This window comes from Ranitomeya variabilis, chromosome 1 (assembly GCF_051348905.1).
Source record: "Ranitomeya variabilis isolate aRanVar5 chromosome 1, aRanVar5.hap1, whole genome shotgun sequence".
NCBI classification, from domain to species: domain Eukaryota; kingdom Metazoa; phylum Chordata; class Amphibia; order Anura; family Dendrobatidae; genus Ranitomeya; species Ranitomeya variabilis.
The window spans coordinates 819,143,667-819,158,288 of NC_135232.1; the positions used below are offsets into that span (position 1 = coordinate 819,143,667).

At 41.0% G+C, this 14,622-nt stretch overlaps 1 protein-coding gene across 4 annotated transcripts in view; it reads left to right on the plus strand.

Moving 5' to 3' along the window:
* LOC143785793 (flavin reductase (NADPH)-like) overlaps positions 1–13,682 on the plus strand; it is a 139,823-nt gene extending 126,141 nt beyond the window's left edge. For all 4 annotated transcript variants that reach the window (XM_077274931.1, XM_077274948.1, XM_077274936.1 and 1 more), the window contains exons 3-5: positions 8,691–8,892; positions 9,275–9,442; positions 12,376–13,682. In XM_077274931.1, coding sequence (XP_077131046.1) covers positions 8,691–8,892; positions 9,275–9,442; positions 12,376–12,536 — 531 coding nt within the window. In that variant the 3' untranslated portion in view covers positions 12,537–13,682. The remainder of the gene's footprint in view (positions 1–8,690; positions 8,893–9,274; positions 9,443–12,375) is intronic.
* Positions 13,683–14,622: the final 940 nt, after the last annotated feature.

Genomic DNA, 14,622 nt, shown 5'->3' on the forward strand with positions numbered 1-14,622 from the left:
GCTTAAGCTCCCGAAAGGCCTCCACAGCATCAGGGGACCAATCAGCAACATCAGCACCCTTCTTAGTCAAATCGGTCAATGGCTTAGCAATATCCGAAAAACCAGCAATAAATCGACGATAAAAGTTAGCAAAGCCCAAAAATTTCTGAAGACTCTTAAGAGAAGAGGGCTGCGTCCAATCACAAATAGCTTGAACCTTGACAGGATCCATTTCAATGGAAGAGGGAGAAAAAATATATCCCAAAAAGGAAATCCTCTGTACCCCAAAAACACACTTAGAACCCTTCACACACAAAAAATTAGACCGCAAAACCTGAAAAACCCTCCTGACTTGTTGGACATGAGAGTCCCAGTCATTCGAAAAAATCAGAATATCATCCAGATACACAATCATAAATTTATCCAAATAATCGCGAAAAATATCATGCATAAAGGACTGGAAAACTGACGGAGCATTTGAAAGACCAAAAGGCATCACTAAATACTCAAAGTGGCCCTCGGGCGTATTAAATGCGGTTTTCCACTCATCCCCCTGCCTGATTCGCACCAAATTATACGCCCCACGAAGGTCAATCTTAGAGAACCACTTGGCCCCCTTTATGCGAGCAAACAAATCAGTCAGCAACGGCAATGGGTATTGATATTTAACAGTGATTTTATTCAAAAGCCGATAATCAATACATGGTCTCAAAGAGCCGTCTTTTTTTGACACAAAGAAAAAACCGGCTCCTAAGGGAGATGACGATGGACGAATATGTCCCTTTTCCAAGGACTCCTTTATATATTCTCGCATAGCAGCATGTTCAGGCACAGACAGATTAAATAAACGACCCTTTGGGTATTTACTACCCGGGATTAAATCTATGGCACAATCGCACTCTCGGTGCGGAGGTAACGAACCAAGCTTGGATTCTTCAAAGACGTCACGATAGTCAGACAGGAACTCAGGAATTTCAGAGGGAATAGATGATGAAATGGAAACCACAGGTACATCCCCATGAGCCCCCTTACATCCCCAGCTCAACACAGACATAGCTCTCCAGTCGAGGACTGGGTTGTGAGATTGCAGCCAAGGCAATCCTAGCACCAAATCATCATGTAGATTATACAGCACCAGAAAGCGAATAATCTCCTGGTGATCCGGATTAATACGCATAGTTACTTGTGTCCAGTATTGTGGATTATTATTAGCCAATGGGGTGGAGTCAATCCCCTTCAGAGGAATAGAAGTCTCCAAAGGCTCTAAATCATACCCACAGCGTTTGGCAAAGGACCAATCCATAAGACTCAAAGCGGCGCCAGAGTCGACATAGGCGTCCGTGGTAATAGATGACAAAGAGCAAATCAGGGTCACAGATAGAATAAACTTAGACGGTAAGGTGCAAATGGAAACAGATTTATCAAGCTTTTTAGTGCGCTTAGAGCATGCTGATATAACATGAGTAGAATCACCACAATAGAAACACAACCCATTTTTCCGTCTAAAATTCTGCCGCTCGCTTCGGGACAGAATTCTATCACACTGCATACTCTCTGGCGACTTCTCAGTGGACACCGCCAGATGGTGCACTGGTTTGCGCTCCCGCAAACGCCTATCGATCTGAATAGCCATTGTCATGGACTCATTCAGACCCGCAGGCACAGGGAACCCCACCATAACATCCTTAATGGCATCAGAGAGACCCTCTCTGAAAGTCGCCGCCAGGGCGCACTCATTCCACTGAGTAAGCACAGACCATTTACGGAATCTTTGGCAGTAAATTTCCGCTTCATCTTGCCCCTGAGATAGGGACATCAAAGTTTTTTCTGCCTGAAGCTCCAAATGAGGTTCGTCATAAAGCAACCCCAAGGCCAGAAAAAACGCATCCACATTGAGCAACGCAGGATCCCCTGGTGTCAATGAAAAAGCCCAGTCTTGAGGGTCGCCCCGGAGCAAGGAAATCACAATCCTGACCTGCTGTGCAGGGTCTCCGGCAGAGCGAAATTTCAAGGACAAAAATAATTTGCAATTATTTCGAAAATTCTGAAACCCAGATCTATTCCCCGAGAAAAATTCCGGCAAAGGAATTCTCGGCTCAGATACAGGTGCATGACAAACAAAGTCTTGTAAATTTTGTACCTTCGTGGCGAGATTATTCAAACCTGCAGTTACACTCTGAAGATCCATTACAAACAGGTGGACACAGAGCCATTCAAAGATTAGAAGGAGAGAAAAAAAAAAAAAAAAATTTCAGCAGACTTCTTATTTCTCTCCTTTCTCAGCCAAGGATATTAACCCTTTAGTGGGCCGGTCAAACTGTCATGATCTCAATGGCAAGAGAACATAGCATCAGCATATATAGGAACTAGCTCTTGGAAGATGGGAACTGAGCTGACCATGAACTAAACCTAACGCACAACTAGCAGTGGCCGGGTAGCATGCCTACGTTGATTCTAGATGCCCAGCACCAGCCGGAGGACTAAATAATGCTAGCAGAGGAAAATATTAGTCCTAGCTCAAAAATAACAAACGTAGTATGAAAATAGGTTTAGCAAATTTGAGGTCCACTTACTACATAGCAGAAGACAGAAAGGACACTTTCATGGTCAGCTGAAAACCCTATCAAAACACCATCCAGAAATTACTTTAAGACTCTGGCATTAACTCATAACACCAGAGTGGCAATTCCTGTTCACAAGAGCTTTCCAGACACAGTAACGAAACTACAGCTGTGAACTGGAACAAAAATGCAAAAACAAACATGGACAAGAGTCCAACTTATCTAGTAGTTGTCTAGGAGCAGGAACAAGCACAGAGAGGCTTCTGATAACATTGTTGACCGGCAAGCAACTAACAGAGAAGCAAGGTTATATAGCGACTCCCACATCTTGATGGGAACAGGTGAACAGAGAAGATGAAGACACCAGTTCAATTCCACCAGTAGCCACCGGGGGAGCCCAGAATCCAAATTCACAACATAGCCCCCAGCATTGTATTTTGCCAAGGGTAAAAGAAGAAATTGGACCCCAAAAGTTGTTGTCCAATTTGTCCCGAGTATGCTGATACCCCATATGTGGGGGGCAACCACCGATTGGGCGAATGGCAGAGCTCGGAAGGGAAGGAGCTCCGCTTGGAATGCAGACTTAGATGGAATGGTCTGCAGGCATCACATTGCGTTTGTAGAGCCCCTGATGTACCTAAACAGTAGAAACCCCCCACAAGTGACCCCATATTGGAAACTAGACCCCCCAAGGAACTTATCTAGATGTCTTGTGAGAACTTTGAACCCCAAGTGTTTCACTACAGTTTATAATGCAGAGCCATGAAAATAAAAAATCTTTATTTTTCCACACAAATTATTTTTTAGCCCCGGTTTTGTATTTTCCCAAGGGTAACAGGAGAAATTGGACCAGAAAGGTTGTTGTCCAATTTGTTCTGAGTACGGTGATACCACATATGTTGGGGTAAACCCCTGTTTGGGTGCACGGGAGAGCTCGGAAGGGATGGAGCACTGTTTTACTTTTTCAATGCAGAATTGGCTGGAATTGAGATCAGACGCCATGTTGCGTTTGGAGAGCCCCTGATGTGCCTAAACAGTGGAAACCCCCCCATTCTAACGGAAACCTTAACTTAAACTCACCCCTAATCCCAACGTAACCCTGACCACACCCCTAACCCTAATCCCAACTCTAATCCCAACCGTAAATGTAATCCAAACCGTAACTTTAGCCCCAACCATAACTTTAGCCCCAACCCTAACCCCAACCTTAACTTTAGCCTCACTCCCTAACCCTATCTTTAGCCCCAACCCTAACCCTAATGGGAAAATGGAAATAAATACATTTTTTTAAATTTTAGTATTTTTCCCTAACTAAGGGGGTGATGATGGGGGTTTAATTTAGTTTTATAGCGGATTTTTATGATTGGCAGCCGTCACACAATAAAAGACGCTTTTTATTACAAAAAATAGTTTTTGCGTCTTCACATTTTGAGAGCTATAATTTTTTCATATTTTGGTCCACAGAGTCATGTGAGGTCTTGATTTTTGCGGGACGATTTGATGTTTGTATTGATACAATTTTTTGGATACATGACATTTTTTGATCGCTTTTTATTCAGGTTTTTGTGAGGTAGAATGAACAAAAACCAGCGATTCATGAATTTCTTTTGAGGGGGCACTTATACCGTTCCGCGTTTGGTAAAATTGATAAAGCAGTTTTATTCTTCAGGTCAGAATGATTACAGCGATACCTCATTTATATCATTTTTGTATGTTTTGGCGCTTTTATACGATAAAAACTATTTTATATAAAAAATAATTAATTTTGCATCGCTTTATTCTGAGGACTATAACTTTTTTATTTTTTCATTGATGACACTGTATGGTGGCTCGTTTTTTGCGGTACAAGATGATGTTTTCAGTGGTACCATGGTTATTTATATCCGTCTTTTTGATTGCGTGTTATTCCACTTTTTGTTTGGTGGTATGATAATAAAGCGTCATTTTCTGCCTCATTTTTTTTCTTTTTTTACGGTGTTCACTGAAGGGGTTAACTAGTGGGACAGTTTTACAGGTCGGGTCGTAACGGACGTGGTGATACTAAATATGTGTACTTTTATTGTTTTTTTTTTAAATTTGGATAAAGAAATGTATTTATTGGAACAATTTTTTTTTTCCTTTATTTAGGATTTTTTTTAATTTTTTTTATTATACATGTAGATGTTTTTTTTCTTTTTTACTTTTTTGCATTGCCCCAGGAGGGACATCACTATATATTATAAGATTGCTGACCTGACACTTTGCAGTGCACTGTGTCAGATCAGCGATCTGACAGGCACTGCAGGGAGGCTTCCCTGCACCTGCTCTGAGCAGGTGCTTGAAAGTCACCTCCTTGCAGGACCTGGAAGGCCCCCCCTATCCATTTCGGATCCGGGCCTGCAGGGAGGAGGCGGAAGGAGACCCTCGGAGCAACGTGATCACATTGCATTGCTCCGATGGTCTCAGGGAAGCATGCAGGGAGCCCCCTCCCTGCGCGATGCTTCCTTATGCCACCGGAACGCTGTGATCATCTTTGATGGCAGTGTTCCGGGGGTTAATGTGCCAGGAGCGGTCCGTGACCGCTCCTGGCACATAGTGCCGGATGTCAGCTGCGATAGTCAGCTGACACCCGGCCGCGCTGCCCCCGTGAGCGTGGCTGATCGCGCTGGACGTACTATTCTGTCCATGGGAAGTAGGGCCCACCCCACATGGATGGAATAGTACGTCCAATGGTAGAAAGGGGTTAAATAAGGGCCACCTGATTCATGACTGTTTCTTCACAAAATGATTGACCTCACTAATTGAACTCCACACTGCTATTATTTTGAACACCCCCCCTTTCAATTAATTGTCCTAAAACAGAGGCTCAAAAACATGCAGATCATCTTTATTTAAACTTCAATTCAAAGCTCTAAATGCTGGCCACACCCTGATACCTCATGCATGGCCCATGGCTGACGGCTGCTGTGCCATTATAAAATCTCTACTCTGTATCAATTGATGCCACTGTTCCTGGTGTCTCCCCATAATTTTTGGAAATGTTTGGACTCAAAGTTGGGTCTCCTTCACGTTTGTTGCCTCAATTTTGCAGGCCTCTCAGAGCACCAGGCCTACATCTGTCACTCATCCACCTGTTACTGATCAATGTTTCTGCTAGAAATGCTGGTCCAAGCCCTGTCCCATACATCCAGGCTGTGCAATAATACTATTTGTACTCTGTGTCAATTGATCCCACTTTTCCTGCAGTCTGCCCCTAATTTGAGCTGTTTTGGCAGCTTTTTGGCATCCCTGAGGATATTGTCTATGTGTTTGGTTTCGCCTCCCTCTGAATTCAATGGGGTTTGGGTATGTTTGACGAACTGTTCGGTGAACATCGGGGCATTCGCTCAACCGAACCTTGAAAGGTTTGCTCTTCTCTATCGGCGAGATTTTACATTTTTACAAAATCTTCAGAGAAAAATACTTTGAAAAAGTCAGTTTCTGTGAGGCCGATGGTGTCATATGAGATTCCTGATTGTGCCACAAAAACTGAAATCTGTGGCTCATAATTTTCAGGAAGTGAGGTCCATACGCGGTCAGTAATGGTGAGAGATGGTTAATTTTCTGTCCTGGGGCGCCTGCGATGTGGTTCAGTATCACTAAGGGAAGTGGAGGCAGAGGGAAAATAAAGGAAGGTGGGATCCTCTCCCTCACTGTCAGGGTTTGAGGTAAGAAAGTGTATGCCTCCTCCGCTGAATATCGGGTTTGGGACAATCGGGACAACATTTTTTTCACATATGTGATGTTTGTATGTGCATCAAATTTTATTCAGGTGTGTTTGTGAATGCTTGGTGTAAACTTTTTTTAATTTAGAAGAGAAAAAAAGATAAGTATATAGAAAGAAAAATATAAAAAATTTGGTAAAATGCCTGTTCATTTTTACCACAGGTCAGGCTGTGAGGCAGCGCAGCATCAGTGACTGCACCGCTTCTGTGGCTGCAGGACTCACAAAAAAGAAAAAAATTACCAAAAAAGAAGCGATCAAGTACTGATCAGAGCTCGGCGTCAGAAAGGGGTGGGGAGAGAGAGGAGGATTAAAGAAAGATCAGACAAAAATCAGGGAGGGACAAGGAACTCTTCTTTCTTCTGCAGCAGGACTAGCAGGATGAGTATCAGCAGCAGCAATCCCAGGGATAGCACAGGATTCTGTGGCACCACAAGGCTCAGAACTACACACAGAGCAACACAGTGATCACCCTGTACAAATCCACAGCTAGAATGAGAAAGGGCGGTTACTGCCAGGTCACAGTGCGTCTATACACTCCGGTGCAATTGATGTCATCGTCAATCTCACCAATCAGAGCTAGCCCTGGTGACTGGTTACTGGGCTCCAGCCTATGATCAGTGCGCTTACAGCACTGATCCTAGGCTAGACATCAGCATTTCAGACAATCTGATTGCCTGAAACACTGAAAAATGCGTGCGGCGATTGGCTGTGAACATCCAATCACAGCGATCGTAGTTGCAGGGGGGAGTCGTCACCCCCTGAGAGGCCGCCGCCAATCATGTGATCACCGCGCACTTATTCAGGGTGGTCGCATGATTGACATGACTTTTATATACTGCAAATGTCAGGAAGGGGTTAAAACATGTTTTTTTTTACTTAGGTTAACTGAACCTGCAATTGTTCGACTGCATATCCTAGATATACTACTGTGTATTGTGAATTTGTGGCTCTTCTATGAACCTCAACCTGAGCTTCAAAGAAGGACCAAGATGGATTTATGGTAACCCACCAGATCCCAATGATCGTGCCCCATGGGGAGAGGTGGCTATGAGAGTCATTGTTACGCCACATACACAAGTTGAGCGTTCGGGGAGTTTTTTTACCTTAGTATTTGTAAGTCAAAACCAGGAGCGGGTGATTAAATCCAGAAGTGGTGAAGTGTTTCTATTATACTTTCCCTCCGACTGTTCAATTCCTGACTTTGGCTTACAAATACTGGAAAAACTCATGAAATACTCAACATGTGCACATGGCCTAAGAGATTGACGGAGTGAACAAATTATTTAGCTGTAATGATTGGAACTAAATCTGGTCACTGCAGTTACAGGCAGATGCCAACTATGTAACACAGCTGGCATCTGCTTAGTATGAAGCAGACCCAGCTCCTAAGCGTAATAGCAATTCAGGGAAAAATGTGCACCATAGGTTGTTAAGGTGCTAAAAGGGGTTTCCATTTATCATCATTTTTAACTCCATCAGCCTGATGTAGTTGTTGTATTCACCTTCCCCTGCTCTCAGTAACTGTTTACAGGCTCCAGTGGTGACATCACGACTGCAGCACTTGTGACTGCTGCAGCTAATCATTGAGTTCAGCGGTGATACGATGTAGATGGCACAAGTAACTGATCCCAGTGACTGGTTGCAGATGTCACGTGCTCTGTAGTATCGAATTCATCTCGGCAGCATATAAACAGTCACAGGGAGCAGGAGGTGCCAGAGCTGGAAATGTCTCTAGAAATGCCAGTTCAGTACAGTTTTAGGAATGATTAGTTTTGAAAGTGGATAAGGCTTTATGTACATGGATTAGATTATGAACTCACACATTCAGATGTATATAGTGAAATTTTGCATTGTATTTTACAGCCAAAATCATAACAATAAGCAATATAGAGCCTTAAGCACATTGTGGGGAGGCTACATGGTTCGCCACTGAAGAATGCTTTGTGTGCCATGGTTGTAGGGTAGAAAAGCTCTCCACTGCTCTGATTACACACGCCATCATTTTATGACATTGCATACATTATCCAGCCAAAATAAAACAAATAAAGCAGGAGCATATGAAGGTACTGTATAGTAAAGGCGTCACGCACTCTATAGGCACCATAATATGGTTTTATGTAGTCATTTGTATTAGGCCTAAACACTGGCTCTATGCCTTCCGTCAACTCAAAAACTGCACTATTAAAAGTTGACCCTAGAAATCAACTACCGTTTTAAGGAGTTGCATACCTTTTTGTTTTTGAGAGATCAGTGGCGCATCTTAAGCCATAATCACACATTGACGATATGTGCAGAGTTTCAAGGTGGTGTATTTGGCTACGTGTGTAAATCTGTACCATGTAAATGTGCTCTATGCTTATACTGTGGCAATTCATTCTATTAATATGTATTCATCTGTTTTCTAGGTGGTAGAAGCCAATATATTTTCATCAGACTCATTAGCAGAACACTTCCAAGGACAGGATGCAGTTGTATCTTGTCTGGGATTCCCATATAAAGTGTTCTCATCAATAAGTGGTTACACAGACTCCATGACTGCCATTGCAGTTGCCATGCGACAGACTGGAGTTAATAGAATGGTGACAATGACTTCCTGGTACACTGACAGTATGTATCTACAAGCTTATTTTTCTTTGACTGCTATAAAAGTACTCTGTAGAACCCTTTCATGTACTGTTTTCTACTTTAATTTTTTTCCATACATACGAAATGTCCTCTGGTCCTTTGTACAGTCAGTGGCATTAATAAATCATGTTCCTAAAGCTTTATCATGGACATTTTCTACCCTACAGAATTTAATGCTGCATGCTTCAAACCACAGAATCCATACAGTATGTCTGTATACAGCATCTGGTACTTGGTTCTTTGACAGCAAACTTATCCTATAAATGTGGCTGATGGGAGGCCCAGGAATAGATCAAAATCTAGAAAAATATGAGCCATGTTTTATTGCCTTCAGTACATTAATATATATCTATTTTTATAACAGCCAACTCAGCACAGAATGCCTCTTTCTTTGTGAGGAACCTACTTGTGCCGTTAATTAAAAGTGTCCTCACAAACATGTTCGAGATGGAAAAATATCTAGAAAAAGAATGTTCAGATCTTAACTGGACTGTTGTAAGACCACCAGGACTTCAAAATACTCCAGTGACAGGTGGGTAGAAAGTTCTGATAAGTTCCAAATCCAAAATTCTAATAGCAGATGTCACATCACTTATTAACAGGATTAGGAAATAACTTTCTCTGTTCACATTCAGATAATATTCTCTCCTCAACATTGAAAATGCAACACCAAGAAGAAGTTATGGAATTATGGAAATCACAGGTTTGATAGACATGTTAATGATATGCAAATGATTAATAAATGGGAACAAAATCATCTTGATTTATACTGTATTGAGTATGAGCGCCACATGCAGAAATACACACACTTACATGCATTGTCAAGATAACAATGAGGCTATTAATGGTGGTCTGAGGAATGTTGTGAAATGCTGAATGCACTTAGGCATGCAAATTATCAAGATCCATTGCTGGCAGTGGCAATTTTCGAACAATGATGGCACAGATGTGCTCAACAGTAAATAAGTCTAGAGATGCCGCAGGTCTTGGTAGCATGTTTAGGCCATGCAATCTGCTTGTAGTTTTCTGGCATTGTCATTTTGAAAAACGTCAGGGTAGGACTGGTGTGATATTTCCTTGTGAAGGACTCTTCATGGCATTGCCTTCATGGTCTCCAGACCAATCTCTGCTTATAACTGCATCTAAGACAAAAGAAGGATTCACTACTGAAGTGGATAGACCAAAGTTCCAGTCTCTGATGTCCATCTGGAGGCTATGTGGGTAACACCATGAGGAAGCCTTCATGAGGGACTTCACGTTGGTCCTCTTCCTCAGATTTTGATGTGGAATGGAATAATGTATGATAGGCTGACCTCTCTAGTCTTCATTTTAGTTACACAAACAGCTGAACGTTACATTGAATTGGTGCTGTGATCAGCCTGCGTGTCCTAAACGTATTACCATGGCCTGCAGCGTCTCCGGACTTGTCTTCCATCCTGCATATTTGGGATGTCATCGGCTGGCAATTGGAAATCAAACAGCCAGCAGTAGATCTTGGTAATGCCCATGTGCATTCAACTGGAAAGACCATTCCTCAAACAACCAATAATAACCTCATTGATCGCATGACAAGACTTGCAAGTACTGTATATGTTTACCTGCATGTGGGGCTCGTACTTGATACTGAATAAATCGAGGTTTTAAAAAAAAAAAAAGTTTTCATAATTTGCATATCATTAACATGTCTTTCCATCCTCTGATTCGTAATCAATTGCCTGCTTAAGGGGGTGTTTTGGAAATTTATGGTGTAGGGTTAAAAGCTCCTGCAATCTCGTAAGAGCAAGTCTGGTATTTGGCTGTCAATAACAGCGGAGAAGAATGAAACAGTGAAAAACTGCTTCATCTTCTCTTTTACCAACTACATAGCATTCAGTAAGTTTTATGATGTAAACAAGAGTATATGTCGATGCTTATGTAAGACCTGTCACATGATCAACGAATTTTCTCATTGGCAATAGCAGTGCTGCTGGTTTATAACAGACCCAGATCATCTCTGTCTGTACCTGATATCACTACAGTATAATAGGGACTTGTTTTCTCCATAACTGTGGCTCGTATGGATCCACCAGTTACAGTGGAAAAAATGAGCAAGAAATAAAATGTTCCCCCAAGATCTCTTATGATCTCTGAAGGCCAAAATATGCAATATATATATTCTACATATTTTGCCCCCAGATCAGATCAGAGATTTTGGGGGAACATGGATATATACAGTATATCTCTTTTTGACACTTTTGGATGTGCTGCCCCTTTATTTTTTTATTTATATCTTTGATGAAAAGCTTTGCCAGTTTTGCTGGGGGAGTCTTCACCAATTTAGGCTGTTTCAGTTTTCCTGGATTTACATACATCAAAAAAGCTACACACTCTAGTTATCCACATAACTATAATAAACTGGAGAATTCATTCAACATCTTATTTGATATGAAGTCTGGCAGTAAGAAATATAAGCCAAAAATGGCTTTCTCTCTGTATTTGCGTTGCAAACAATTATATAAATTACATGGTCATTTATTTGTACCCCAAAGCAGTGCTAAAAATATATTTCCTTCATAAAACAAAGTCTCATTTAGCTATGTCTGTGAAAAAAATAAAAAGATTATGGCTGCTAAAAAAGGAGAGAGGCAAAACTTGGCCAGTTATAAAGGCCCTTTCAAGCTTTGTCACTAAGAAGTTGACTAGCCTTGAAACATGACTAATGATATTTTGCCAAACCAGAGTTTTTGCCAATAGGAAAAGGCGCACATTAGCAGGCAACTTTCCCCTTATTAGTACACCTCAGCTCCGTTTTAGAGAAGATTCTGGTTTTGCGAAATATTATTAGTTATATTGTAAAGCTCACTAAAGGCCTTGTCTCAAGATGCTGCTCCTGGTCTTCAGCTTCCTGCTTTCGCTGGGTGGGGCAATATTGAAGATTAACAGTTTAGGTCAGCGGCATATTTGCGCCACTGGTCTGAACTGAACGCTCTTCCATGGAGATAACAGAAGAAACGTTTCCTCTGCAGCATGGGAGAAGCACTGGAAGAATAAAGATAGTTGGATCCAGTGATCTGGTCAGCTCCAGAGTGAAGTGAGCAGGCTGTAAAACATAGAGCTCCTTGCCCAGGTAAACAGCCAGCTCGGGACTGAAGGGTTGCTGTAAACCTTGGCAAAGAGCTGTACTCTATTAAATTAAAAATTCATCAGTTCTTGAGAACAGAGGGGATTTTTAATTGCTTGTGTTTGCAATTTTATCCATTTGGAACTTGAGACAACCCCTTTTTAAATGGTTAGACATTTAACTGGAGGTATTGCGTTTCCTGCACCTACAGAGGATTTCGCACAACAAAGAGCTGTAAGAAGAGACACTCCAGTATAGGTAATACCCATCTTTTGAAAAGCAGACTTGTCAGGAGAGCTGACAGGTACTTTCTTTGAGTGTCATATGTCATAGTGCTTGGAACTAATATTTTGTATTTCTTACAGACAAAGAAATATTGACCCATGAAGGATATTTTGTTCCGGATGAAAAAGGTTACCCAATTACGAATACAGTATCGCGAGCAGACGTTTCACGCTTTATGCTCTCAACTCTTAATGACAACAGATGGACTAAAAAAGTAGTCGCAATGTGTTGTAAAATGTAAATGAAGAGAAGGAATACACATTAATCTTTAATTAGAGTTTATTAAACCTTGCCGGAACAATACACGTTTTACAACAAATTGCTCTTTTACTATGATTTAGTTTTGGTCACTTTGCTTTTTTAGATGAAGCATGATTTTTGGAATGTAGGAATATACACAAATTGCAATTAAGCAATTCTGCATTCTGTTTCAGCTTTGCTTCTATGTCCATGTCAATTATTAAATGAATAATTTTGTAAACAGGATTTTACATGTATTTCTATTGGAAAAAACATCCAATCATAAATATTACTATTACATTATATTTCTAGTGTTGACTTTGACTTGAAGCTGGAGATTTGACATAAGACGCAACAATGTCACCCAACATGTTCTACTAGTTTGTGTTTTCAATGTTACCCCTTTACAAACATATCCAAGGCGTTTTCTATATATAGATATATATTACACATGAAATATGCTCTCAATTGAAATTTTACTTTCATGAAATAAGATCCTCATGATGAAGGAAAGGGAAGAGGGGTAAATCGTTAAGCCTACTCCAACTATGTAAATTAGAAGACACAAATGAACTGAAGTGAATGGGACCATGTTTTACCTCTGTATACCTAGCATGAAGACCAGATGGTCGCATCAAGCAATAATGAAATATATGAGGCAGTGGTGATTCTAAACAGCCATAAAAAATATTATACTAATTACTTATGCATTTTTAAGGCGTAGTATAAAAGTAAAGCACTAATCATATGCAAGAGTATATAAAAAGTACATATAAGGTTCAAAAAAATGTCAAGGACACTAGTGACTCATTTAAGTGTTGTTAGTGTTACATGATAGAAGAGTATTGCTTGACTTGACCATCTGAGTCAGATTTTACATACGGTTTTGTACCTTTATCCACATTTCTGTACTCTACCTCTACCTTATAAGTACAAACCACAACTCTTCATCTGACCATTAGGAGTAATGTTGATTTATAAATTGTTCCATGCATTTTGTGGCTGAAGAGAATATATTATATACTTACCAGATTATAATTCACTGATAGGTCCAGTATGTAGGGGATTTCTCTTGCTGTTTTTTATCTTTTTATTTCTCAAGTTTTACTGTTTTTACAATGTTTTTCAAATAAAGATTATTTCATTACTTGGGCATCACCACTTCCCTTTATTTGGGTTATACGTTTGCGTGGACTTGCTCCTTATTCATATTGGCCATGTATAGGTTTCAATAAGTTCACATTGCTTTTATACCTAATGTAATATGCATTTGTTCATATATCTGATAGTGGTCACCATCTTGATGGATGCAATAGCATCTGACCACCATAGTATGCCATTGTAAAAAAAAAAACAAGCATATTAAAAAAAAACTAATTAAAGAGAACCTGATATGTGCTGCCCAATCTGTGGGCAGCATGTATCAGGCACTGGCTGCATATAATCCAAAACAACGTAGAGTTTTAAGACAAAAACATACTTTAATAACAGATCGGATAGAGACCATGTTGTAGACTAATCGGATACGCGGGTCCCCAGTGACTTCTCCTTACTCGCTGTCATGGAGTGATATGTCTCGGCCTATGTGCACACATATAACTGGCTGATATCATACAGACACTGTTTGTGGAGAGGATGTGACATCACCACCAGTGGCAGCAAGCCTCTCCATACCATCCCATGGAAGTTTTCAGTTTCCATCCCCCAAATCCTTGAGAGAAAGTGTAGATACCCCTAGTCACCCACGAGCCACGATCCTGAATGACAGCATTTCCAAAGTCAAAGGCAAAGTCACAAGAGCCGCTAGAGTGCAGAGCATAAGCAAACAGAGGACACAAGGAAAGACAGCAGGGAAAGAAGCCACAGACAAGGAGACAAAGGTAGGACAAAGTTCAGACAAGGTAATGGAACAAGACAAGGTACAAGAACAAAGACACAGGGACCAGGATATTCTGCCTCCCTTAGGGCGGACAAACCTAAACAAGGACACAGACACAGAGACCAGGATATACAGTCTCCTGGAGGGCAGACCACCAAGAACAAGGCAAAGCTAAGAGTAGAGCCTCCAGAGATGGAGAAAAACAGAG